The sequence below is a fragment of the Labrus bergylta genome, chromosome 21 (assembly GCF_963930695.1).
Source record: "Labrus bergylta chromosome 21, fLabBer1.1, whole genome shotgun sequence".
Classification (NCBI taxonomy): domain Eukaryota; kingdom Metazoa; phylum Chordata; class Actinopteri; order Labriformes; family Labridae; genus Labrus; species Labrus bergylta.
This window is the reverse complement of record NC_089215.1, coordinates 4,600,456-4,624,951: the sequence shown is the minus strand read 5'-3', so window position 1 is coordinate 4,624,951 and position 24,496 is coordinate 4,600,456. Positions and strand designations below refer to the sequence as shown.

Sequence of the window (24,496 nt, the reverse complement as noted above, 5' to 3'; positions counted from 1 at the left end):
TGTGCCGTGTCGGTCATACCTGGTTTCATCGTGGGTGTAAAACTGTTCATGAGACGTCGACAAAGTGGCTGAAAATTACAGTCAGAATTTTTGTTACTTTTATTTTAGAAAATGTCCTTTAAAGTGTGGCATTTCAAGTCACATTTTGTTTTAAAATACAGAAAATACAGACAGTAGAACATGGATACAGCAAAAAAGGAAACAATGACAGAAAATAAAGCTAACAAGCCTTTCTGACTGCTCTAGTTTTCTCTTTTTGAAATGGAACTGAAGGCAAAGGAAGGAGGGTGGAAAAAGAAAACGTTTCAGGGAGAGGTTGGGATGAGAGGGGCGGGAGGAGGAGTGGGGGCAGAATGAGACAAGTTAGTTAAGGAAACTATGGTTGCTTTATGGTTCAGGTTTAAATTATTCTTTATAAAGTCTAATTTAAGATTTAATCTTTCCTCTTTCTTTTTTGTCTTTTTCATTTAATGGTATTTTGATCTTCTGGATCCAGGGCCCTCAGCGCTCCTCCTTGTGGTCTCGGACTGAGGACAAGGAATGCCGACTTAGTCTGGCAGTGGGAACAAAACCACCCGCGTCGACTTCCCCCGGCCGACCCGCACTGCCAACTCAAGAAGATAAAGTGGAGTCCTTCTGTGTTTGCTGTGCTTGTGAACGTTGCATGGACTTCTGACTTTCCACGTCTCTAAAATGTTTCTCAACCTGCCGAGAGAGAAAACAAAAACACGCTCGATCAACAACGTGGACAGAAGTCAACCTGGAAACACACATTGGAAACCACGACTGAGGCTACACACTAAATGTTGGTGCTTTAAATCATAGATCACTTATCCTTTTTGAACCTTGTGTGAGAAATGAAGCAGGCTTTAAAGTTTTCTAAATCACAGTCCCTCAATTCAATAATCGGAAAAATTAAATGGAGGTAACGATATAGATACTAACACGGCTATTTATATAAATCAGCAAATACTGAGCTGCAGCAACACTCGTAGTATGACCATCAACTTTATTTACATATGAGGTCGACGCTTTTAAGGTCGTGGCCTTGATGGAGGACCCTGATGAAGGCCACAAGCAGAAATGAGTCCGTCTAATATGTTAAGAGGGGCTTTTTGACCTCTTCTCATCTTTCTACACAAAGACTACATTGGAGGTCTTAAATTGAAACTTTGCTCCATCTCAAGCACCTTGAAGATGGTGTCACCTCCTCCCTCGACAAAGTTTTCAAAGTTGGACTTGAGGAGAGGGGTGTGAAACCTTCATGACATTCAGGCAGAGACTGGTCGAGTATCGGTGGAGTTCAAATGTTTGCTCTTCTTCAGATGTTACCAAAATGCAGCCTGGTCTACACTTATCTTTACAGATTCTACAGAGAAATGGAGATCTGTACAAGGGGGTCAGGGGTGTGGACTGTCAGCATGGGAAGTGCTCTGGTAGTAGTATTTGTAGTCTGAGCTGTATTGACTGTGTATCAGCAGGCTTTGGTGTATAAAGGAGCAGAATCGAGGCAGAACGTTATCCATCCTAATTACATCCCAGCTCCCCTCAGCTGTGATCTAACGGTGATTTGTTGATCTCTCTGAACAGATATATTATGAATCGTCAGCTGCACTTCTACTTAGATATCAAACATTTCAACTTGAGCCACAAATCTGCTTGACGCCGTGTGTCGTGGGAGCCAATCAGAGTTTAGATTTCTCGACTACACGGAGCTCATCAGAGGTGATCGATCCGAAAGCTTTTTAAAAAAGATGTTTGAATGAATTTGTAAGCTGCACAAACAAAATGACATTATTAACCAGCCTCCTCTGCTGAGTTTGTTTGACTGTATTGATATGTTGTAAATGTCTTTCTTTCAGAGTTTTTGTAAATCTCCATTTCACTTATTTATACTTTGGAAACTGAATAACAAGCTAACTTAGTTAGAGATAAACACGCCCGACTCCAAACACAAGGATAGGTTGAAGAAGTCCAGACACAGAAATCTGATCTGTGATTAGCCTCAGCCATCTTTTGGAGGAAACGATTGTATTTGTCTCCAATCCAAACAATGCATGCACCCTAAAGCCTGTGCTTAAGATGCTGTGAGTAAACATGTTGGATATGTGCTGAACAAAGTTGCTGATTTAAGTCTGTATTAGTTAGAACAGACTTTAAATGGACAGTTAAGACTCCATTCCAAACTAGAAATGTCCCATTATTATTACACGTGCTCTAAAACATGAGATCAAGGAGAATAAACGCTAACACAACACAAGAGGAAACACCCATGTGACTCCATTACAAGCTCGTCATAGACTTTGTCAACACATCTTTTGCAGTTATTTATTTTGTACCTCAAATGATGTACAAACTTCTGATGTGAATTTAATTATTCAGCCATATGGATCTAAAAAACACGAGTCCTTGTTTTGATGAGTAAATGGACAGGAGAGTCAAAGATATGATGATGATCGTTTCATTGTGTGTTTTTATTTACTCGTTCCCAGATGTGAGACTGCTGCTGGTCAGCGTCACATCTGATATTGAACTTTTAGTCTCAGGAAAATCAGTTTGTGATATCAACTTGGGCAGAAACTGTGGTGTATTTTTTTGTTTCAGCCACAGAGATGTGTACAGATGTGTATGTATGATGGATGTATTTAGTTGTGAGTGTATTATTTAGATATAAAAAAATCATACTTACTATTTTGCGTACATGACTTAAAGCGCTTCCCTCTTTGCCTTTGCAGTTTTCAACCTGGTAAGGCGGCGAGATTACGACGTCGTCCATCACAATAATGTTCTTCTCCTGCCATTTACAGTCTTTGATGCTGCAAACAAAAAAAAGAACAAGGTTTTTATCTTCAGCTGAAAAGAGGTTGATGTTTGTGACATTGAACGATGAATCTGCTCTTCTTTTCATGTTCTCTCTGCTTTTCATAAACACGGAAACAAACTTCCCTGACCTGATTATGTTGAGCAGAAACCCAAACACAGCATCCAATCATATATGACCATTTCTTTATCAAACATGAAACAACTTGTTGCACAGAGGAAAATGGCTGAACTGCTGAGTTGAGCTTTGAGCATGTTCGTCATGTGGGGTGGAAGTGCATCAAAGTGAAACTCACAAAAGACATCAAATGAGTCACGGTGGAAAAGATGAACACTAAATGTCACATGACTCAGAATTTTTAAAGATTAAACAAAATATGTGCAAATAGAAAGAAGAGGATCATCCCAAATCTCTTTTATAATAATGTTATCACCATAAACCGACGCTGCATCTGTCCAACAAAAGGAGAGATACTCACACACATACACATACAGGTGTGCTATAAAGGAAAGAATCTGTGCTAAAACAAAGTCTGAACAGATATCAGTGACTTGAGTGTGAGAGCATCGAACGTGTCACAGCAGATGAACGTTCATCAGTCTGGTTCCGCCTCTTAAAGGACGTTTTTCCTCACCGCATTAAACATCTTCTGACAGTGAGTGGAGATTTGTGGGAATCATTTTCTTGATGTCAGCTTTGTTTTAACGTTTTTTTTTTGTCTTTGGGGAAATTGGAAAAAAATCTGGAGTCAGTCTAGTCAGCTACTATTTTTAAGTTTTCTCAACAGAGATACACACAGCTGAGTTTATAGTTAGCTTTCTTCCATGGACGTGTCGATACTTATTGCACCCTGCACCCAAAAAACAGTCATTATTTGATGCCTTGTAAAAACATGAATCCAGAAAGAGTAGAAATGTCTGGACTGACGGGTTGTCTTTAGGATTCTAAGCAAAAAAACAACTATCAGAGGAGGAACATCGGCATCAAAAGTAGCACGGCTGTTGATGTCAAATATGTCAAACATGTCGAGAATTTGAAAAAGCATTTTCTCTTTCCTCTCTTCCATCCTGGCTTTTTTTAAAATTCTTGGATCAGTCCCATGTTTTGACTGAATTGCTGTTTTGTCTACAAGTTCTCTTCTGCATTTCTTATTTTTTGCCCTGGGCTAACATGACGAGCCCTGGAGGTTCCCAGCCACCGAGAGCGAGCCAAAGTTCAACATTAGTTTCAGTCTAATGAAGTAGAGTCTTGCTCTTTAGCTGCAGGACTCTTTACCAGCTTCAAATGTCATGACGCATAATTATCACTGCAGGAATAAGACGTGTGTGCTCGTTCTAACTGCAGCTACTTGTTCACTATTGGAGCGTCACACTGTTGCCGTTGGTGTTTGTCTGCCTTTTATATAAATTATAGAAAATACTTTGAACACGGACTTCTCTCGGGTTCTTTTGGATCTGGTCTCCTGAAAATTTAATCTTCTGATGTTTTTGGATTGGCTAAGGACGCCAATAACAGATGGCGTTAATAACTATCAGCATCTTCTTTATCATCTACCCAGTGCGAAACATTTCCTGACCGATAGGATCTGGTTCTTTAGATCCTCAAAGTTTATCACCAAGCAGGGCGTCCAGACACGACGTCCTCAGCCCTGCTTCACCGTACATTAGTATACAGTTCTTACGTTTTGTGAATAGTCTGGAATAGCTGTTGGCCCTCCACAGAAACCCCGGCACTGATTGCATAGGCTTGGGACAGCTTGTCTTCCTTTTCTGTCCTTGCTCGATTGGCAAGCTGTAAAAAGAGACGGAGAGAACAAAAGGCATTCTTTATCAAGCGTCATTTGTTTGGAGAGGCTTGAATTCTAAACAGCTTATTTTTAAATAGAAGAGGTTTGGACAGTTTCAGCATTGGGTCCTGTGTGTTTTAGTCAACGGCTCAACAAATCTCACTCACTATGTTTTGCCATAGAAAGTGACGTCTCTAAATGTTATTTGCATACGTAAATGCCAGCACAAAGATTAGACTACTGTAGTCTACAGCTGTAATCTTAAACACATCTTTATCATAGAGCACCATGTTTGATAGAAAACATGAAGATACAGCCCCTAAAGGCATGCTACCTGTTTTCTTTTTTGTCTCACACACGCTGCAGGTGCAGCTCGTGCAAAGATAAATAACACTGTCACAGCTCTATATATACAAAAAAAGAAGGTACTTGGAGCAAATTTGCTTTCCAATGACACATTTTTGCGTTAGAAATATTTATGATTCAAGTCTTAGGGGCGGATCCAAGGGTCAGCCTCGGTACCCCAACATTCATTTATTTTATTCTATTTTGCATATCCGATAAAATGGTCCAATCTGGGACTTGAATCCATGTTCCGATCCAAACTATGAGTGTTGTGATCATTGTACCCCTGGTGTAGAGGGGAATGCAGCTCTTACAGTATAAAAGATGCTCTGAGGGGGTCACTAGTAATTCTCCAGATGTAACTTGAGAGCAGATAGACTGTTTTAAGACATAATAGATTGAACCTTTTATTTTCTTATGTGTCCAAAGTCAGGGGCTGCACCCCCGAAAGCCTTTAATTACAGACTGAGTCGATGTCAACACAGGCTAAAAGAAAGGCCTGGATGATTTTTTAAATACTCCCAAACACACAATTTTAATTTGTCCACACTTGATAGACATACAGTACAACACGTGCACTTCTTCACAGCCTCACTGTAGCAGACTCTAGTGTGGCTGGTTTCTTTATTTATGTACTGAGACCTGTCAACTCAGAAAGTCAGGTATTCTCACGTGACTTCATCTTGTATTTACTATCAGGTAGATCAGTCACTGGTAATAACAGAAGGAAACTAAATCAACACAAGTTAATAGTTAATCGAGGCCTACATGTGGGAAAACATGGGAAAGGACGAAGACAAAGTGGACGGACTTACCTTGCTAACATTCAGTGATGCTAGTGGGGGTGGAGTCTCAGTGCGGTCATTAATTATGTCCACATCAGAAACATAGGCTAAGTTGATCAGGATGACGTCGCTGAGGTTTGGCTTACCGCTGGAGGAAGCACATTCTGGGAAAGGACTCGAGTCAAGGTGCAAAAACTTTGGGAGAAAACAACACCAACTTGTTGAACTGTGACCCCACATGAACCTGGACGCCATCAGAGGCACTAAACAGAGGAGCTTATGATCCAGAGAACACTGGCTGAATTACACTGACAGTGAAGGGTGGTGCCAGTTACAGGATGCAGCCATGAACGCAGTGCTGCCATCTATAGTAATCATGGATGAATGAATGAAGACTTGGTAGAAATGTTGTAAAATGATGTGCAGCTTCTAGAGCAGTAGAACATGTGGAAACTGTAATTTTGAACGACTTCATCAATAAATCAAATACAGCACGCGCGCGTTGCAATTAAATGTAACACGACTGATTTTGTTACGTGCTCAATTTATACAACAAATCCCACCGTGGAATCTTAATCTTTAACACATTGGTTTGCAGTCACACAAGGTCATATATTATTTTCTCAGGATGAATATTCGGAGCTTAAAAAAACAAAAAAAAAACACAACTTATGTCTGTAAATGTGTGGTTTTCAGAAACCCTGACAGCGTGGGGCCTTGAGGCATTGAGCCCACCTGCCCTAATAGTAAAACAAACACAGTTAATCAGGTGCACAACAGCTTTTTTTAACCCACTTTACACCAATTTAATGAATAAATATGTCTATATATTGATATAAAATAGATATACACATTAGTTAATGGCTTAAGTTATGCATGTGATGGAAGATTTCTTGCCTTTTGATTTCAAAGCTGGGACAGGCTTTGACCACTGACAGCGCCGCAATATGACCTTAAGAGTTTGACCTATGCCATAAGTGAGCTCAAATGGAAGTTGCATATTATTCACTCTTCCTATGATTCAGAGCCGAGACTACTTGTTCACCCTGCAAAACGAAAGCATTGTGTGGCAGGCTGAAGGCTCGACTTGACGGTTTTTACTCGTTATACTGGATGGTGCAAACCAGAGGAGAGGCCCATCTGTCAGAAACCCTCCTCATTGTGTGAACTTCATTCATTCTGCTTTACTGCACAGCTCTGCAGATTTGACGTTGAATGCATTTACAAGAACAAGTCAAAATAAAGCGTGGGGTTATCCAGCACTACACCTTATTAATATTCATTTCTGCACACACTCGCACGGTCCAGCCATGAATGGGTGTCGACATGTTACCCCAGCCGGCTAACGTAAAAACGAAACTCAATCCCGGCTGAAATTAAACAGGATTGCGGCATAATTCACCTTTTAATCACTCAAGAATTACAACGTGAACAGAATTGGGTGTGACATAGTATTTAAAAAAAAAAAAATCCTAGTTAATAAGCTTGGGAATGCTGATACCGTTAATTGAGCTAGCAAGCGGCGGTGTTACGCCGAGAAATGCATCCCTTTAAAAAAAAAAACCTCGCGGAAGTGTTTTAAAACGGTTGTATCTCGTATTTATCTGTGATGATTAAAAAACAGTATTTTGAAGTGAATACTTAGTAAAAGTGCCCTTATTGTTCTGTAGACTCGGTGGAAGACGCTTTTGAATTAGCCTGCGTAAATATAACCGGCAAACACCGGTAAAATATTTTTTTTAAGTGTTAATGGAGAATCCGGCAGTGTTGTATTTTTAATTATTTAAGGATGGACTTGATAATCGGTAGAGTATAAATTGTGTTTGCCTTTTAAAAAAAAAAAATTGTCCACAGGAAGACGAAGAAGAAGAAGAGGGTGCATTTTTCGGCAGGGATGCAATTCTCGGCGTAACAGCGGCGGTGTGGGGTTGACCGAAAGTTAGCATGTTAGCCGAGCATGTAGCGGTGGGAAAGAAGAGGAGGAGGGGGGTGGGTGAGGGGGGGGGGAGAGGCTCGGTATCCATTCATTAATCGGTTTTTAAATATAACCCGTTAGCATCACCGAAACATGTGCGTGGAAAATCTGCGGAGAGCCGGTGAGAGAGATGAGCCGAGTGTCAGATAGCCTGCTAAAGTAGCAACCCGCCGCCCCCCCCGCCGCCGTTTGTGCCTGTTGAGAGCACACAGCCATGATGCCTTAACCAGGATCCGCTGCCAGATAGTGATCCATGTTGAGGGGCTGGCAATACAATGAGTGGATTCAAAACACATGCAGCCTCCTAGCAGATAATGCGGAATTACCCGGCAACACCATCGCGGTTTTTTACCAGATACGAGGTGACTGGGAGGCAATCGAGCAGGAGAAAACATTTAAAAACGGACAAAGATGTGTAAGCAAAGCTCCCCCACCAATTACGCCTGCGCGGATCACTATTTGACATATTCTCGGTTACCCTTACAGGCCCGTGCAGCCGGGGCAAGGCCAGCCAAATAAAAAGGGCCCCCACAGCTCGAAACAAAAACAAAGGATACTCAGGGTTAACATCTTGGACTGGTAGTCAAACGCGACCACTTCTCCTTGTAGACGTTGGCCCAAGCAGGTGAGGCAAGAGACATGGCTCCCGACGCTGAAATACTCCCCCGGTCCAGGAGCCGCCATCTTCTCCGCCAGGAAACCGGAGCGCCTGCCTTACGTAAAACGACGCGATGACGTGGAGAAGACGAAGCCTTGGGCGTGTCGATGTACGTCGCGCGTTGTGGTCATTCAGGCTACAACAATGCTTTTTTTTTTTGTGCCCCCTGTGTATATAGTTTTACATAGATGTGTAGTTTGTGAGTCTTGTGTTGTAATTGTAAAAATATATTTTATGTATTTTATGTACAATCCCCCCTCGTCTTAACTTTGTTTGACTTAGCTTGTTCTATGTCAACAAAGAGACAGTTAAAAATTAATTATTTCTCACCAGTTAATTTTTATGAAGAAATTGTTTAACATTATAGTCTGGTTGGTTGGTACAAAAATGCTTTTTTTTTTTTTTTTTTTTAGTTTTTTTTTTTGATGCCACTATGTATATAGTTGTACATAGATGTATAGTTTGTGAGTCTACATTTTTTAAAATGTATTTTATTTACAATCCCCCCCGAGTCTTAACTTTGTTTGACTTAGCTTGTTCCTGTGTAATTTGTATTTTGCTGTTGTATTATTATCCTCTACAAGAGTTTGTATAAATATTTGTTGTTCTAAATATGTCAAAGAAGAGACAGTAAAAAAATATTATTTCTTACCAGTTACTCTTTATGAAGAAATTATTTAACATTACAGTCTGGTTGGTTGGTACAACCCTGCCCCTGTTTATATAGTTTTACATAGATTTATAGTTTGTGAGTCTTGTGTTGTAATTGTCTTTGTCTTGGGAAAAAAAACATATATTTTATGTATTTTATTTACAATCCCCCTTAGTCTTAACATTCTTTGATAAGATAAGATATGTTTATTGTCACTGTACAAGTACAATGAAATATTGTTGGAGCAAGCCTGTAGATGCCTAATATCATAAAATATACAAATAAACAAATACTAAAGCCAAATATTCAAATAAGAAATACAATTAAATAATACGATATAGTATACAATATACAATTAATTTGCAGGTGACAGGTATAGAATAACTGACTTAGCTTGACGAATAAATAAATAAATAACAAATAACAAATAGCTAATAAATAAAAAATAACAAATACATGACTTAGCTTGTTCCTGTGTAATTTGTATTTTGCTGTTGTATTATTATCCTCTACAAGATTTTGTATAAATATTTGTTATATGTCCTAAATATGTCAATAAAGAGACAGTTCAAAATGAATTAATTCTTACCAGTTAATCTTTATGAAGAAATTATTTAAAATTATAGTCTGGTTGGTTGGTGATAAATGATGTAAAGTTTATGAAGTTAAAGAGGTTTCCTTCCAATTTTGCTTCAAATTTACCCAGAAAACCCCCATGAAAGATTTCAAATTGATATGGAATATTTTTGTGACTTCTGTGGATTTAAAGAAGAATCATGTGTCACTTGTTTTTGCAATGTATGTACACTAAAATATTTCAGGTAGAATTTCAACATTATACAAGATTAAAAGGACAAAAGGTAGACATTTTTATGGGGTTTGAGGTTTTGAAGGCAATGTAAAGGATTATAACAATATAATTTTCATTCAGTTGCCATAACGATGGTTAAATTGAACATACAAGAAGGTCTTTTTTTTTTTAGTTAAGTATTTTTTTGGTTAATTAATAAAGTTTGTATAAAAAGAAATCACGTCAAGTTATGGTCACTAATTCTAATTCGATTAATTTTATTTGCCAGCTATTAAATCTCACTTCACATTTCATAATCATGATTGTAAAAATAATATTAAATATATAATATTATAATATTAATGTTAAATGTTAATATTAATGTAAAATGTAAAAATATTATATTATAATATTAAAATAATAATAATAATAATAATAATATTAAAGTAATTTAATCAACGGAAGAAGAAGTAGAACGTTGTAGTTTTTTGTCTCCATGCCAACAACCTTGTAGTCGAACGTTCTCCACCCACCTACTGGACGCGTGACGTCACTGTTCACTCAGATGCAGCACTTCCTGTTTGAAGTACAAAATAATCAGCAGTGCATTTTGAATTATTTTTTTCCCCTCTCCAGTTAATTTTACATGGGTTAGGAGTTTTATTATTTTACAGTGAGTGGTTAGGAGAGGACGCAGCGATGGAGGTTATTCACGCTCAAGGCATCTGGATGGCTGAAAGTCTCCAGCAAAGGACGATAAGTCAAACAGATTTGTGGTTACTTGTGACACATCTAGGAGACCCAAAAGCAGCGTTTCTGCTCCTCTTTCCCTTCACATATTTCATCAGCAGACGAGCTGGAGTGTCAGTGATCTGGGTAGCAGCTATAACAGAGTGGCTCAACTTGGTGTTTAAATGGTAAGAAAAAAATAATATATTATTATTTTTTTTAAAGTATTTTATTTTTCTGTTATCTCTCATTAGCTGTTGTTATTAAATACATAAACGTCAGGGTGATACAAGGACTCGAGTTATTTTTTTCATTTGAAAAACTCAACCTTGAAGTTTACATTTTATTTCATTCTGTTGACGTCGCAGCTTTCGGGTAGCACGAGAAGTCATGTCCGTGTGGAAACATTCGACAGCGGAACCTTTGTACTTTCAGCACAAAGTCGTTTTTACGAGGGGCTTTTGTCATTTTTATTTAACGCAACCTTAAATGAAAGTCAAAATAGTGTTCAAGAAAATTATGAACTATTTATTTATCACATCATCATATCACAAATATATATATTGGTACAGATGCTTTCTGGAACCCCAATGAATTAACATGTTTATTAGATAATATCCATCAAATTATCTGTGCATACATCACAATACAGCTGTTCCTTAAATGTGTATCAGTGTTTAAAACAATCAGTAGCTGCTGGAAGTTTTAATAACAGGCCTATAGAGAGATATATCCAATCCTATAAACCTTCAGAAACTGGGACTTAATGGACACAAGGTCGCTGATTGATGAGCAAAAACTAAGAAGTTAGGAAAGTGAAAATGATGTCCTCAATCAATCAATAAAAAATGTTTTCTTTTTATAGTGCCATCTATAACATATGTCATCTCAAGACACTTTAAAAGCAGAGTACTCTTAGATATTATTTACAGACCCTTCATGAATCTACCATAAGCACAGCACTCTGCAACATTTAGCAAAGTCACCTCGAGCAGAACTCAACATGTGTTGAACAGGAGAGAGAGAGAGAGAGAGAGAGAGAGAGAGAGAGAGAGAGAGAGGCACTATTACATTTGGTAAAATAATGTAAAAGTGTGGAATTATTGGTTGTGAATTTTAGATATCTAACAATAGCAGTAAGAGATTTTTTTTATTGGGATTTTTGATGGATAGTTGTAGAGAATAAAATGCAAGTGATGTGACAAACAGAGCCTTAGTAATGATGTTACACGCTCTGGTACAGCAGGTGACAGAAATGAACATTGTTGTATTTTACCGTATGTGCTGTGACTCTAAATTTTCCCAGGATGCTGTTTGGAGAAAGGCCGTTCTGGTGGATAGGCGAATCAGGTCTTTATGTCAACAAGCCACCTCAAGTTCAGCAGTTTTCCTCCACCTGTGAGACCGGCCCAGGTGAGAATTCTTCACAGAAAAACAACACGCATCACTCATAGACAGAAACACATTAACTCACTGCAGAGTCAGAGCTCTAAAGAAGGCGCCTGTGTCTCAGGAAGTCCGTCGGGTCACGCCATGGTGACGGCAGCAGTCTGGTGGGTCGTGGTGTCCTCGCTGGGGTCGTTCCTTTATTCCCGTACTCACAGGTACTGTCATGTAAAGTAATAAACAGCATGTAAGGTTTTTGTGTGGTCATGAGTGTTTTTATTTTGTTTGGGGGCGGACGATGTCTTTGGTTTTTTTTTTGTTGGTTTATTCTTTTGGTTTTTTTGTTTGGATAAACAAAAAAATGCTGCTTTTGCATTTGGAAATGTAGAGATACAGAGAATAGAAAAGACCAAAGCAAGTATACCTAATCTCTCTCTCTCTGTCTCTGTCTTTGTGCCTACAGTGTGGTGGTCTCAGCTGTTCCTTACCTGCTCTATGTGCTGATGCTGGTGGCAGTTGGACTCTCCAGGATCTTCATCCTCGCTCATTTCCCTCATCAGGTCGTCGCGGGCTCCATTACAGGTCTGAGAACAGCTTCGAGCACAAGCTGAAACATTCAGTATCGTCACTGTGTGTAAACCCTGTCTCAGTATACATCAAGTTTTTGATGTGGCAGGTAAGAACATGGGCAGAACATGTACATATAAATAGATCACAGTGGTCATGTTTTTCAGGTGGATCCAAAAAAAACGTGGCGTGATTTTATCATTTTTTACAAAACTGCTGCGGAAAGTCGAGTGATCAGCGACGTATGACTTCAGAGTGTGATTAATCTGCGTTCATTTTTTTGATGCTTTATGTGTCCTTTGGTTATTTAATTAAGATTAAGATGAACTTTATTGTCCCAGTGGGACTTCACAGAGCTCTGATGCAGTAGCAAAAAAATAACATAATTCATTCATTCGTCGGTAAAACATGTCACTTAAATAATCATTAAATTCCATGAAAGTGAATTACTAAAACAATAAATATGTAATAGTTAAGAAAAGTGATAAACAATGCAGGTGCAGCAACACATCTTCACACACACACTCAATCAAAGTGGACTTTATCTTTACACGTAGGCTACATAGCTTGAAAATAAAAGAAATCAAAAATGTATAAACAGTATCAGCTTTTTAAAAATAATATCTACAAATACCTTTAAATGTAGCTTTATTATGACAGAGCCGTCTAGCTTGTTGCAAACAGAATAAACAGAATGTAAAAAAAAACCTTCAGCAGGTAAAGATGAACATTTATTACGCCTCATATGGGGAAGTTCATCTTTTTTTAAGGTTAATCAGGAACCTGCAGGATATTTTGAGAAGAAAATTGAAACCGATTTTTCTCCCCCCCCCCAGGTTTCATTCTTGGAATCATTCTTGGCCGCAGAGTCCCAGAAGGGCGCCCCCTGCTGTTCTTCTTCAGCTTAAGCACCGGTCTGCTGCTCTGCACTGTGATGCTGCATGCTGGACTGCAGCACCTGGGGATCAACCTCTCCTGGTAAGAGAATATTTCTATACATGAGTATGTATATCTGCTTAAGAAGGCCTGAAAAGTCTATTTTAAATGTTTTTTTTGGGGGGGCGTTCTCTGTCCGTTCCTCAGGTCTATTGCTTTGGCGAAGAAATGGTGCAGCCATGCCAAGTGGATCCGTCTGGACACAGCGCCCTTCTCCTCTCTGACACGAGACTGTGGGGCTCTTCTGGGTTTGGGGATGGCTCAGTACTGGAGGCCCGGCGGGTTTCCTCTGCCCTGGGCTCCGCGGGCTTTATCGCTTGCCGTTTCTTCCATGGGTCTGTACCACGTCCATCGCCTCCCGCTCCCCGTCCAGCCGCAGGGCCTCTTCTACGGCTTGTTCTTTGTCAAATTTGTCATTGTGCCTCAGGTTGTCATGGTGCTCGTGCCGGGCGTCGTTTACCTTCTCACTCACAGAAAGAAAGACTAGGACGAGAAGGACAACGGCCCATTCCTCAGCGTCTGTGTTAACACTCCACATTTAGCAACAGTGTTCTGAGCGTGTCTTCATGTTGTGTTTTATTTTTCTATAAGAGTTCATGAGCCTTCACTGTGCGGACTGTATCAGATGTTTGACTGCTGCATATGTGCAGTAAATATATACACTATAGAAGTTAAGGCGTTCTAAACACTGCAGTATTTTTGTGACTTTATGACGTTGAGTTTTCTGGAGGTTTTAAAGTTTTATGATACATGTGCTTTCAAATGTTGCCTGAGCGAGATTGTGTAGTAAATATTTTTCCTTGTCTTGGATCATTTGTACAATTTTCAGTGATTACAAAAAAAAGACCTACGTCACTGTGTGAGGATGTAAGAGAGGTTAATAGTGATCAGAACTTGTTTTTCTTTCACAGTTAAATGTTTACGGGCCTGTCTTTGTTTTTGTCTACTTGACATAAGAAGGTCAAGTGGACTCGTTCAGCGTTGCATTCCTGTAACGCTGTCGTACTCGTGACCGTCAGCTTCAAACGTAATGAATCATTGTGTTGCTTCATGTGTTCGTCGAGATCTTGGGCCTACATTTCCTACGACGCAATAAAACCTCAACTGTTTGTTTAGTAGATGTCTAAGTAGAGTCCTAAGCCCCAAATATGGATTAGGTTCTTTTGGTTTAAAGGTGCAAATACGTTCGGGTACTGTAAAATGTATTTGTGCAGTTTAGACAGTGCTCGCCCTCTTTCGCTTGCGGCAGCTTTGGGTTAAGAAATGATTTAAGATCTGATGTTTTTGAAAGCTCAGCTACTTACATTTTTTTTATTATTAAGCTTTTTATGCCTTTATTTAGAGACAGGGCAGTGGATAGAGTCATTATTGGTGGATAGAGAGAGAGAGTGGGGAATGACATGGATTTGAACCTGGGCCGCCCGCCTGGAGGACTATGGCCTCCATACATGGGGCATGCACACTTACCACTAGGCCACCAGTTCTCCAGACAGCTTAAATACTTTTTGATACTTTCAATCTGTACAGTCTTAAAACGTGTTAGCGAACAGGGTCACAGTCTGACGACCTCATGTGCTCGTAGAGGTGAATGTAGCTCTGAGCTGCTAGCCTCAAAAAGAGAAGGGAAGCTGTTAGTAATAGCAACCATTCAAAACTAACCTGACTCAAGCGATGTCACTTGAGGCCACAATTTCAGCATCCATACTTCATGACTTTGTTTTACTTTTTTTTTTTGTCACCCCTGTAAACACGATTTGAGGCGTTTGAAACGTTGGTCGATTTTATGTTTAAAAACAAAACAAAACCTGAACATAAGCGTCTATTTATGTTCTGTATAATTTCAAATCTTGACCCAGAAAACAGCCCCACCTTGTGGACAGACTGGTGTCAAGACTCGGGTTAAGAAGGCCAACAGATGAACTTTGATGGAAATGACTTTAACTCTTCACAATTAAAAAAAAAAAAAAAAACAATGAACAAAACCTCCAATTAAAACATTAAAAATTCACAAATGTTGCTTTTTTCTTCTGAGCTGTATTGGGATTGCATCATATTGTGCTGAAGGTGTTTCATGTTTTGTGGATTAAAATCTATGAAATGTTAAAAAACATAATCTTGAAAATAAATGACGGACATGCGGGGCGTGTTTCAGTTGTAACCATTTATAAATATGTTCTTTTTTTCCAATACATATGTTTGACTGTACAGATTACAATCAGTTATCATGAGATAAAAACACATTCTTTTTTATTGTTTTTAATTAAACTTTTTATCACAGCGATCTCAAAGCTCACATTTACAGACAAGAGAACTCTGCTCAGCAAGCAAACACGTTTAAAATCAAATCAAAAAAGGAAAAACCGCTCGCTTTTTTGCCTGGTGAGGTTTTGTGAGAGGGGTGGGGGGGGGTGGGGGGGAAATGAGGAGGGGGATATCGTTCAGGGCCAGCAGTGTCCCGATCGCTTTTTCTTCACACACCACAGAGCCAGAACACTGCTATACATGTTTCTGCTGGAGCTCCATGGAAAGAAGAGAACATGCATCAGACTATTTACAGCAAACTAATATACACACACAGCTTTAAAACCATACACCCTCTTGTTTAAATTAAGTATGATACACTTTTATACCTTCATTTCTGTAAAGATATCGGGGCATCTCTCTGGGAGCAGGAGGAACAAACCCTCTTTAGGTATTCATGAAGAGAGAAATCTAAATAAAATGTTACAGACAAATGGTCCATAACTTTCCTCACATATACAAATAACTTGAATATTCGTATTATTCCACTTTCTCTGTCACCAAACTCCAAATATGGAGTTTGAAACCGCAGTTTCCATTTCTTTTTTTTTTTGCAGTAGATTTGACTTTATTTGAACATGTGCGCAACACCAGTGACTTAGACCGGTTCATTTAGAGTTAAAGTACATCTATAGGGATATCTTTTTTTTTTTTTTTTTACGATGCAGAATATTTAAATATGACGTATTGAACCCGAGCTGGACTGAGAGGAGTGTCTGAGTCAGTATGTACAACTTGTGCTAGAAAGTCTATACATCTTCACCGGTTTAAAAATGTATCGGTTGCTCTTCATAGCGTCATTCATCACTGCTTTGTAAAATCATACAACAAGAAATGTCTCATGATAGTCCGACTGATCACACACCCACCGACTTCAACAATCGTCACAACAAAAGTAAGTCAAAAATTACATAAAGTGCACCCTTAGTTGAGAACTTAACAGGCATTTTTAGTGCAGAAGTGGTGGAGAGAAAACAAAGCATTGTGGGTAAAAAAAGAAAGGACACAAAATAATGCAGGAGAGGAAAAAGGGGAGGGTGGGGGGGGGGGGATGTGTGTAACAGTGGTGGTGTATGCATTTGCTTGCTTTTCATCGCTGAGCATTACCCATGTTAACCCGTCTCTGATCGCTCGACTCTCTCTCTCTCTCTCTCTCTCTCTCTCTCTCTCTCTGAGGACGGAGGAGGGACAAAGGCGAACTTTGAGTCTCATATGACACCTGATCAAATCACCTACCACAGGATTTGTTCTCATTGGACCAGCGTGAGGACTCATTACATCATTATAATGAGGACATTCGGTCCTCGTAGGAAGCCACAGATACTTTGACTTCTCATATGACCAGATGAATAAGTAAGTACTGACAGTTGATCGATAACAGACGGTTATTTGTCTCTAATTCGCCTGAAACGATTTGAGTTAGCAGCTTTTAACGTGGTTAAACAGAACGAGATCTGTGAAACAGTAAAGTTAGGACAAAAAGAAGCACACATGTCGTCGAATCCTCATGAAGAGGCTCGTTTTTAAAATGGTTTTTAAACCTATGCGATGTAAAAACAGATGCAGGTACTGTGTGCAATAGATTCTCTTCTCTTACACAAGTATTTCAATACCATCTCATAACTAGATTATACCCAGAAGGTCACATTTTGATCGCCTGGGTAAAGGTTCATTTTCTATCTGTGCTTATTTAATTTGGATTGATTGATGAAGAGACAAAGAATCATGGGAAATTATATTTGTCATTTTTCAGGCTTTAAATTCAAAGATTATCTTGTTTTCACCTCTCCAGTGTGAGGATGAGCTGCTCTCCTCCTCTTTAAACAACTGTCTGACTGAATGCTTGTAGTTTTTAAAGTAATCGTTGGAGGACAGAACGGAAGATTTGAAGACGTCACCGTGGTAGTGTGGGAAATGATAGCGGTCGTGATTTGCTGTACTTTGACTTTCAACAAAAATCAAAAAATGAGATGAATCAGGAAATAAAATGAAAACTCAATGCAGTGTGTAACCAAAACATTTAGGATCTATTGCAGCATTGAAAGCATTAGGTTTTTTGTTTTTTTTTGCATTAAAGACGAACAAAACGGGATTTATTCTGACATAACAGAGGTAATTCTATCATTCAAAGTTGGTCGATGTCCCTCATTCCTCACCCTGATCCCGTCTCCACGTCCGCGTGACACAAAGGCGGGGTTAACAGAATACAATTCAAAACGCAAACTATGTCTTGTTTCATTTCTATGTACAATATATAACTTAATTATAAATATTGTCATTTTCTCTAAGTACTGAGTTGTTGAGCCGTTTGTATTTTCTGAGCCATGTACAGTATTGAACATATAGTATTGTATTACATAGAATAGAGCCTACAAGCAACCTTGGTTAAGAGCACACTTTGAAAGAACAGAGGATGGATACAGAGTCCACAAGTAGAGTCTGATGATTCCTACTTTCACTGTCACAGTCTCACCTCGTCGCGCTCCACCTGTGTGGGGGAACGTTGTGCCTCGCAACATTTTCGGAAGTGCACTGGTCTTTGATTCTTAGAACTTCGGACCCTCCTGTTCTCCGCCGTGTGTGCAGAATATGATAATGAAATAATCTTTATTTATGTTTTCATAGAACACCTAAAGCGTGTGAGCCGGCTGTGTGGTTTCTCTCTCTCTCTCTCTCTCTCTCTCTCTCTCTCGCTGGATCCGTCTCTCGTGAGTTCTTTGCGATGAGTTCGTCCGCGTCACATTCACACCGGTTGAGCTAAATATTTTTTTCCTTTTTTTTCCCCACTCGTAACAACATCCATCTCCAGCAGACCAATCACAGACCGGCAATCACACATTCGACTCCACAAATGGTCTCTTTGGTTTGATGGGGGAGGTGGGGCCTTGGGTCCGGGAGTCCCGCGAGAGCTGGCGGTACATGTTGTCCTGGTAGGCCTGCGCCACGGGCAGAGTCCTCGCCACTTTCACGTCCGGGTAGGTGGGCACCTGGCTGACCCGCTCCAGGATGTCCCCTCCGCCGCCGCCGCCGCCGCCACCGCCACGACCGTTGGCCAGCTTGCCCAGCGACGGGGGCTGAGTCTGGATGTAGTAGTCCTCTTCCAACAGGTGTCCGTTTTGGGCGTTGTTTGTCTTGTTGTAGTAGGCGATGTTGCCCAGCGAGGCGGGGGGGCTGTAGGTGGAGCCTTGGTGGACCAGCTGGCCGGGGGAGGTGGGACTGATGGCGGAGTCCATGGACGTCATGGGTCTGGACCGGGAGGGCTGGTGCAGGTACTGCTGAGCCCGTGCTGTCTTGTCTATGATGCCCATAAAGGGCGTGTTTCTAGAGCGGGTAGTCTCGCCCTGATACAGCCCCCCGCCGCCCTGGGAGGGCGAGATGGGGGACATGTCGTCACAGGAGTGCTCATACGTGGCCTGCAGGGGGATCTCCATCTGCTGGATGGACGAGGGCGGCCTGAAGCCCGGCGCCAAATTTGTGGTGGATCCGGTGGAGATGTTGTTGCTGGAGGGGGAGAATCGCAGGCCGACGCTCTGAGAGTGGATGAGGGGGCGGGGGGTGGGCACGTGCTGCTTCATCTCCGTGGTGTTGGCACTGACGGGACGCCGTACCATATGGGGCATCTCGGGAGAGCCCAGCTGGCAGGGAGGCATGGCGTTGGCGCGTTCTAGCACGTGTTCAGACACCGGGTAGTAGGCGGCCGACTGGCTTCGGCTGATCTGAGGGGTCTGGCTGTAACGGATGCCCCCCGGGCCCCCGCTGCTGGCGCGGTAGGCAGAGGAGGGGCGCTGGGGTAGCTCGTCCTTCAACAGGCTCGACTCCATAACCCCTCCTCGGCCGCCGTGCTGACAGAGGGCCCCAGAGCTGAGGCTCGCCTGGACCTGGGGCATGGACCGTCCGTCCAGGGAAGGCTGGTACACCAAACGGCTCTCCACGTCCACCGACCCCCCTTGGTAACGACCGCCCATCGAGTGTCCCATCTGGCCCCCGTACATGCTGTTCCCCATCACGTTACTGGGCTGGTTTGTGCGGACGATCTGGGCTATCGATGGCTGCAGACGGAGGCCCTGGGCTTGGTGGTGCTGCGAGGACAGGGAGGGCTGCGAGCTGAGCTGGAACGAGCGCTGGCTGCTCATCTTGGAGAGTGGGGACTTGGGTCGACCCGGGTGCTGCTCGGTCTGGTAGCGGACGGGAGAGCCCGACTGGGACCTGTACAGACAGACGCTCTCCAGTGGCGGACTGGCTCTGTACTGGGCGGCCCGGCGTAAAGGTGAAGGCGGCGGGCTCTGGTGATCCATCCCCTGACCCCCGGAGCCCAGCGGAGGCGAGCTGTAGCCGTAGGACTGCTGGTGCACGGGGGAGGTGTGAGGCGGGCTGTGGCGGTAGTGGGAGTTCTGGTGCGTCGGGGACAGGGAGGGGGACGTCGGCTGGTACGACCCTCGTGTCGGGGAGGACATGGAGGAGGAGGTGGGGTGATACTCGTAGGGCTGTCCCATTGGAGAACCTCCTGCTAAGTAGATCTGGTCGGGGTGCGTGGGGGACAGCGGGGGGCTCTGGATGATGGGAAGGCTGGAAGGATTGGCGTGACCCTCGGGCGGAGGCAGACCCACAGACATGGCCTCCAGCTCCTGCTCCAGGTAGTCCTCATCCTCGAAAAGGTCCTGGACGGGCTCCATGTCCTCCAGTCGGGGCTCCGGGGGAGGGGGGAGAGGCATGGACAGGGACAAGGACAGGGACTCCTCGTCTTCAGGGGGAGGCGTAGGAGGAGGGGAGGGGGGAGGCTCCAGCTCCAGGTCCTGCTGCTGCTGCTGCTCCTCCTGGTTCAGCTGGTGACACTCCTCCTCCACCCGCTGCAGCAGCCGCAGGATCTCTCGGTTGTTGGGGCACTGCTTCATGGCTTCATTCAGGTCCTCTAAGGCTTCAGGAAATTGTCTGGAAACAGGAGAACCAAGTCAATAAGATGGGAAACATCATGTTTGTCCAAAACTGGTTTAAGGGACAAATGTACATAACATTTTTTAAATATAATTATCAATTACAAAAACTTTAGAATGTCGCTCTGCAAGCCTTCAGTGGGGTTTTAGGCACCCCCCTCCCCCCCACATTCACATACAATCATATTCTTTGTTTCTAAAATAGATTTTTGTGTGTAAATAAAATACATACAATACAATACAAGACTTTAATTGTACAGAAAGTTTTTTCACCGTACCTGCTGCTACGCTTGGCGCGAGCCCTGGCATAATATGCCTCGTAGGATTTTGGTTTCAGTTCTAGTGCCTTTGTAGCAAATTCCTCAGCCATCCCAAAGTCCTGCACAACACACCAGGAGAAGATCAGGAACATGTTGTGATTTACAGTTTCAAAAAGTGAATCTAAAACAATTCAGTAAATTCTTTAAACTGTGACATTTTGCGACTTCCTCCGACTTACGTTCATTTTCCTCCGGCATCGGGACAGGTTGAGGAAAAGTGACACCTTGAGCTCCCTGAACGTCTTGAGATCCTCACTGAAGCCTTCGCGTGGAAACTTTTTGAGGGCATACTGATAACGCTGCGCTGCCTCCTTCACCTTCCCCTTCTGCTGAACAAGCACAAAGACATCACGTTATCCTCACTCCTCTTCAACAAAAACAGAAAGCTACTCACAATATGAGTAGAGCTGGACACACGGATACACTCATCCCACTTCACATGTGTTTTATTTGTTCTGAGTATCAGAACTCATTTTCAGGGGGGTCAGTCTTGTTTTCAATTCGGTGCTATGACAAACTTATATCCATGATGTTTAAGGAAACACTTTATAGATGTTAAAACACAAAAACTTCCAAAAATAGTTTTTTCCCCATCACTTATGTCTTGCACTGATTAAGATAATATAAGATAATATAAGAAAAGATCCTAAAAGATAAGATATTCTTTGAATGTCACTGTAGGGAAATACGTTTTGGACTCTGCCCTGTTGTTACAGCGAGAAGAAAAATCATGCTACACCTTCTGAAAACACACCATCACACCTCACAGCAGCATTCTCCTCTATACAGAATCGACAGTTTTTTTTTCCATGTCCTCAGTATGATTAAAAAAGAACTTGATGAGTCTTCCTACAATTGAGGACATTTACTGATCTCCACTTTTTACGACCTGGCGATGACATACAGGATCTACGAGCCAGCTTGAGGTTAAGGGTCGTCTCTGTGTTTGTGATTAAATGTTTTCACGTTCAGCTCTGTTGTCTTTTGTAAATGTCAGTCACTAACAAAGACAAGTCCGTCCATAGTTTTCTGTTTTTGAATGAAACATGTTGATATATGGAATTCTACAGCAATCTGTTCGTCTTCTTCTTTCTGTTTTTTTTTTTTACCCCACATGTAAATTAATTAGGCATCTTTGCAACTTTTTTTTTTTTTTTTATAGTTCTAGGAACTTTTAGACCCTGCCCCTTTTTTAGTTCCTAGAACTCGTTTAGAGGAACCTTTTTAGCTCCTGCTTCAGAGTAGGTTCTCCCCGAGTACCATGGAGGTGCGAAAGCAAACAGAAAAAAGGCCCCAAAAAAGTCTCTTAACAGAAAAATGTCCCCCAAGGTAGTTCTTAGAGAAATTGCTAATGGATAGTTCCTCTTCAAAAAGTCCCTGGAACTGTTTTGATAGTTAACACAATCTAAATCAACATACCCCCTTTAAAAAAATGATGTATTTTAATATTTTTCCCCCTGAAGATTGAATCTGATTTATCTAAAGTGACTTGTATTTCACACATCAGTATATCTTTTATATTTGACATTTAAAGGCCTTTCTTCTTACAGATTCAGATTTACTACAATCTATGACACTATGAGTGTCAGACTTCTCCTGTTCCCGTTCTCTGACCTTGTAGAAGCTGTCCCCCTCCTCAATGAGTTTGCTGAGTAAGATGATCATGATGTCGGGTTTGGAGGTGGCCATGGCCCATGTGGCTGGACCTGTGTAACACAGGAAGGAGCAGATGAAAGAAGAAGAAAAAAAAAAAACACACAGTGAGAAAGACACACAGTAATAAGAAGACGAGGAGGAAGGAAGGAAGGAGCGACTGGGAGTCTCACTACACACAACATTAATAACAGGGATGAGGACAACAGTCATAATGGGGGATGGAGGAGAAAAGACAGGCAATCCACTGCAGAGAGAAGATGACAGAAATCTGCTCTGACACCTCGAGAACATTGTGACCTCGCTGCGGGACATCAGGCCGGGGTCAAATACGATTTGACATTAATTACAAGCTTTTTGTTTAATCCTCCTGGGAGTCTTTGTTCATTTGGGTGCAGAATAAAACGCACAGTTTGATTTCAAATTGTCAAGAAAGTGAGTGTTTGTTTTGGCCCAGGAAAACCCCAGAGTATATGTGGGGTGCAAAGAATAAACAAAAAGAAACCCTGACATGTCTTTCTTTTTCTGTCTCGTCAAGAAGTGCAGCTGTACAGTTTTTTTTCTTTATAGTTCTGATGACTGATTCAGGGGAGAAGGTTGGCTTTTGTTTCTTTATGATGCATTGAAACGAGATATGTTAAAGAACAAAGGTTTGCACTCTGCAATCGTATTGAAATTTGCAAAAAAAAAAAAATTATTGTAAATCCAACATTTTAACTTTTAAGGTCAAAAAGGTTGCCAAGATGTCAGCGACCGAGGCTCATCAACAAAGACACAAAGGTTTCAGTGGCAAAATGCAAAAATGCAGTTTTAATCGCACAATTATTTCACTTGCAATGAAACATTTTCGAATGCAGTGCAGACAGTTTTTGCTCTTAATTCAACTATTTGATTGCAGTGCATTGCAACTAGTCTCGCTTTGAACCTATTGTGTTTGACTGCATAAGAGAGTCACCTCACAGGGGTAGATTGAAAACGGAGTAGAAGCAGGAAAAAAAAAACTCTTTATAAGCTAAAAGGAGTTTAAAAGAAGAAAAAGACACTCCATCCCTGCACATAGCTTAAAAAAATGAAACAGAATCCCTCGGCTGAATCTGTCGGGTCTTTTTCTGTATCTGCGCAACAGCAGTCCTTGACACATGTACACACACCACAGAGATGAACAGGAGGGGGATCTTGCACAAGGAGACACGGGAGCAGGTACAATTAACAAAAAAAGAAGGCAAGCAGGAGGGAGATAACGGAGCTCTGCAGGCGCTAGCTGTCCTCTGAGCTGGTGGTAGTGGTGGAGGTGGAGGTGGGTGTAGGAATGCCGCTGACTGGCCTAGCTGACAGTGAGGAAACGTCTGGAAGATGAACGATGCACAGCGCAGAGGATTATCGCCTCAGTCTGTGGTGGCGGTGGAACAGAGGAATTACAAATACATGCATTTTTTTTTTCCTGCTAAATCACGACCACGCAAGAAAGTGTTACTGAGGGCTCCCATCATGCATCTGTGGGATGGAAAGTAAACAACTCGATACGACGTCACAGGCCGGAGGCTGGGCATGCTGTCATTAACCACTTGAACGTTAGCATCTACCTCTAGGGAAATCCCGACTGCATCACTGTCAGTGCTAATACCTTCTGCGTGTTATTTGTTTTGTCAGTTCGAGAAGGTTTTTTTTTTTTTTGGGTAGCTAAGCTGGCCTGCCGACACTTAGGACGACACAGACAACACAGAGAGAGGAGATAGAGCTGTCAAAATGCCTGGTGGGGTGAGAAGTCGACAGCCTTGGCTTTACCTCGGGGCCGACTGGGCAGCGTCTGACATCCTGGTGCCGGAGAGAGAGGCGGGGGATATTTGGTGAGGAGGGGAGG

The 24,496-nt window shown here is 41.8% G+C and overlaps 3 protein-coding genes across 20 annotated transcripts in view; 1 reads left to right on the top strand and 2 right to left on the bottom strand.

Moving 5' to 3' along the window:
* Positions 1-81: 81 nt before the first annotated feature.
* Positions 82-8,428, bottom strand: lsm12b (LSM12 homolog b). Its single transcript, XM_020630771.3, has 5 exons — positions 8,270-8,428; positions 5,768-5,901; positions 4,503-4,612; positions 2,690-2,816; positions 82-705 (listed from the first exon to the last, which is right to left on the bottom strand). Exons 1-5 carry the CDS (start codon positions 8,394-8,396, stop codon positions 613-615), a joined length of 591 nt encoding a protein of 196 aa, XP_020486427.1. The 5' UTR covers positions 8,397-8,428; the 3' UTR covers positions 82-612.
* Positions 8,429-10,378: 1,950 nt separating this feature from the next.
* Positions 10,379-15,599, top strand: g6pc3 (glucose-6-phosphatase catalytic subunit 3). The gene is made up of 6 exons (XM_020630819.3): positions 10,379-10,729; positions 11,848-11,954; positions 12,055-12,145; positions 12,391-12,509; positions 13,331-13,472; positions 13,578-15,599. Exons 1-6 carry the CDS (start codon positions 10,512-10,514, stop codon positions 13,915-13,917), a joined length of 1,017 nt encoding a protein of 338 aa, XP_020486475.1. The 5' UTR covers positions 10,379-10,511; the 3' UTR covers positions 13,918-15,599.
* Positions 15,600-15,649: 50 nt separating this feature from the next.
* Positions 15,650-24,496, bottom strand: part of tanc2b (tetratricopeptide repeat, ankyrin repeat and coiled-coil containing 2b) — a 169,125-nt gene continuing 160,278 nt past the window's right edge. For 11 of the 18 annotated variants that reach the window (XM_065949866.1, XM_065949869.1, XM_065949872.1 and 8 more), the window contains 5 exons: positions 24,421-24,450; positions 22,597-22,688; positions 21,162-21,311; positions 20,941-21,041; positions 15,650-20,660 (listed from right to left, as the gene is read on the bottom strand). In XM_065949866.1, the coding sequence (XP_065805938.1) occupies positions 18,563-20,660; positions 20,941-21,041; positions 21,162-21,311; positions 22,597-22,688; positions 24,421-24,450 (2,471 nt within the window). In that variant the 3' untranslated portion in view covers positions 15,650-18,562. The remainder of the gene's footprint in view (positions 20,661-20,940; positions 21,042-21,161; positions 21,312-22,596; positions 22,689-24,420; positions 24,451-24,496) is intronic. The other 7 variants (XM_020630813.3, XM_065949870.1, XM_065949882.1 and 4 more) reach the window with 3 other exon arrangements.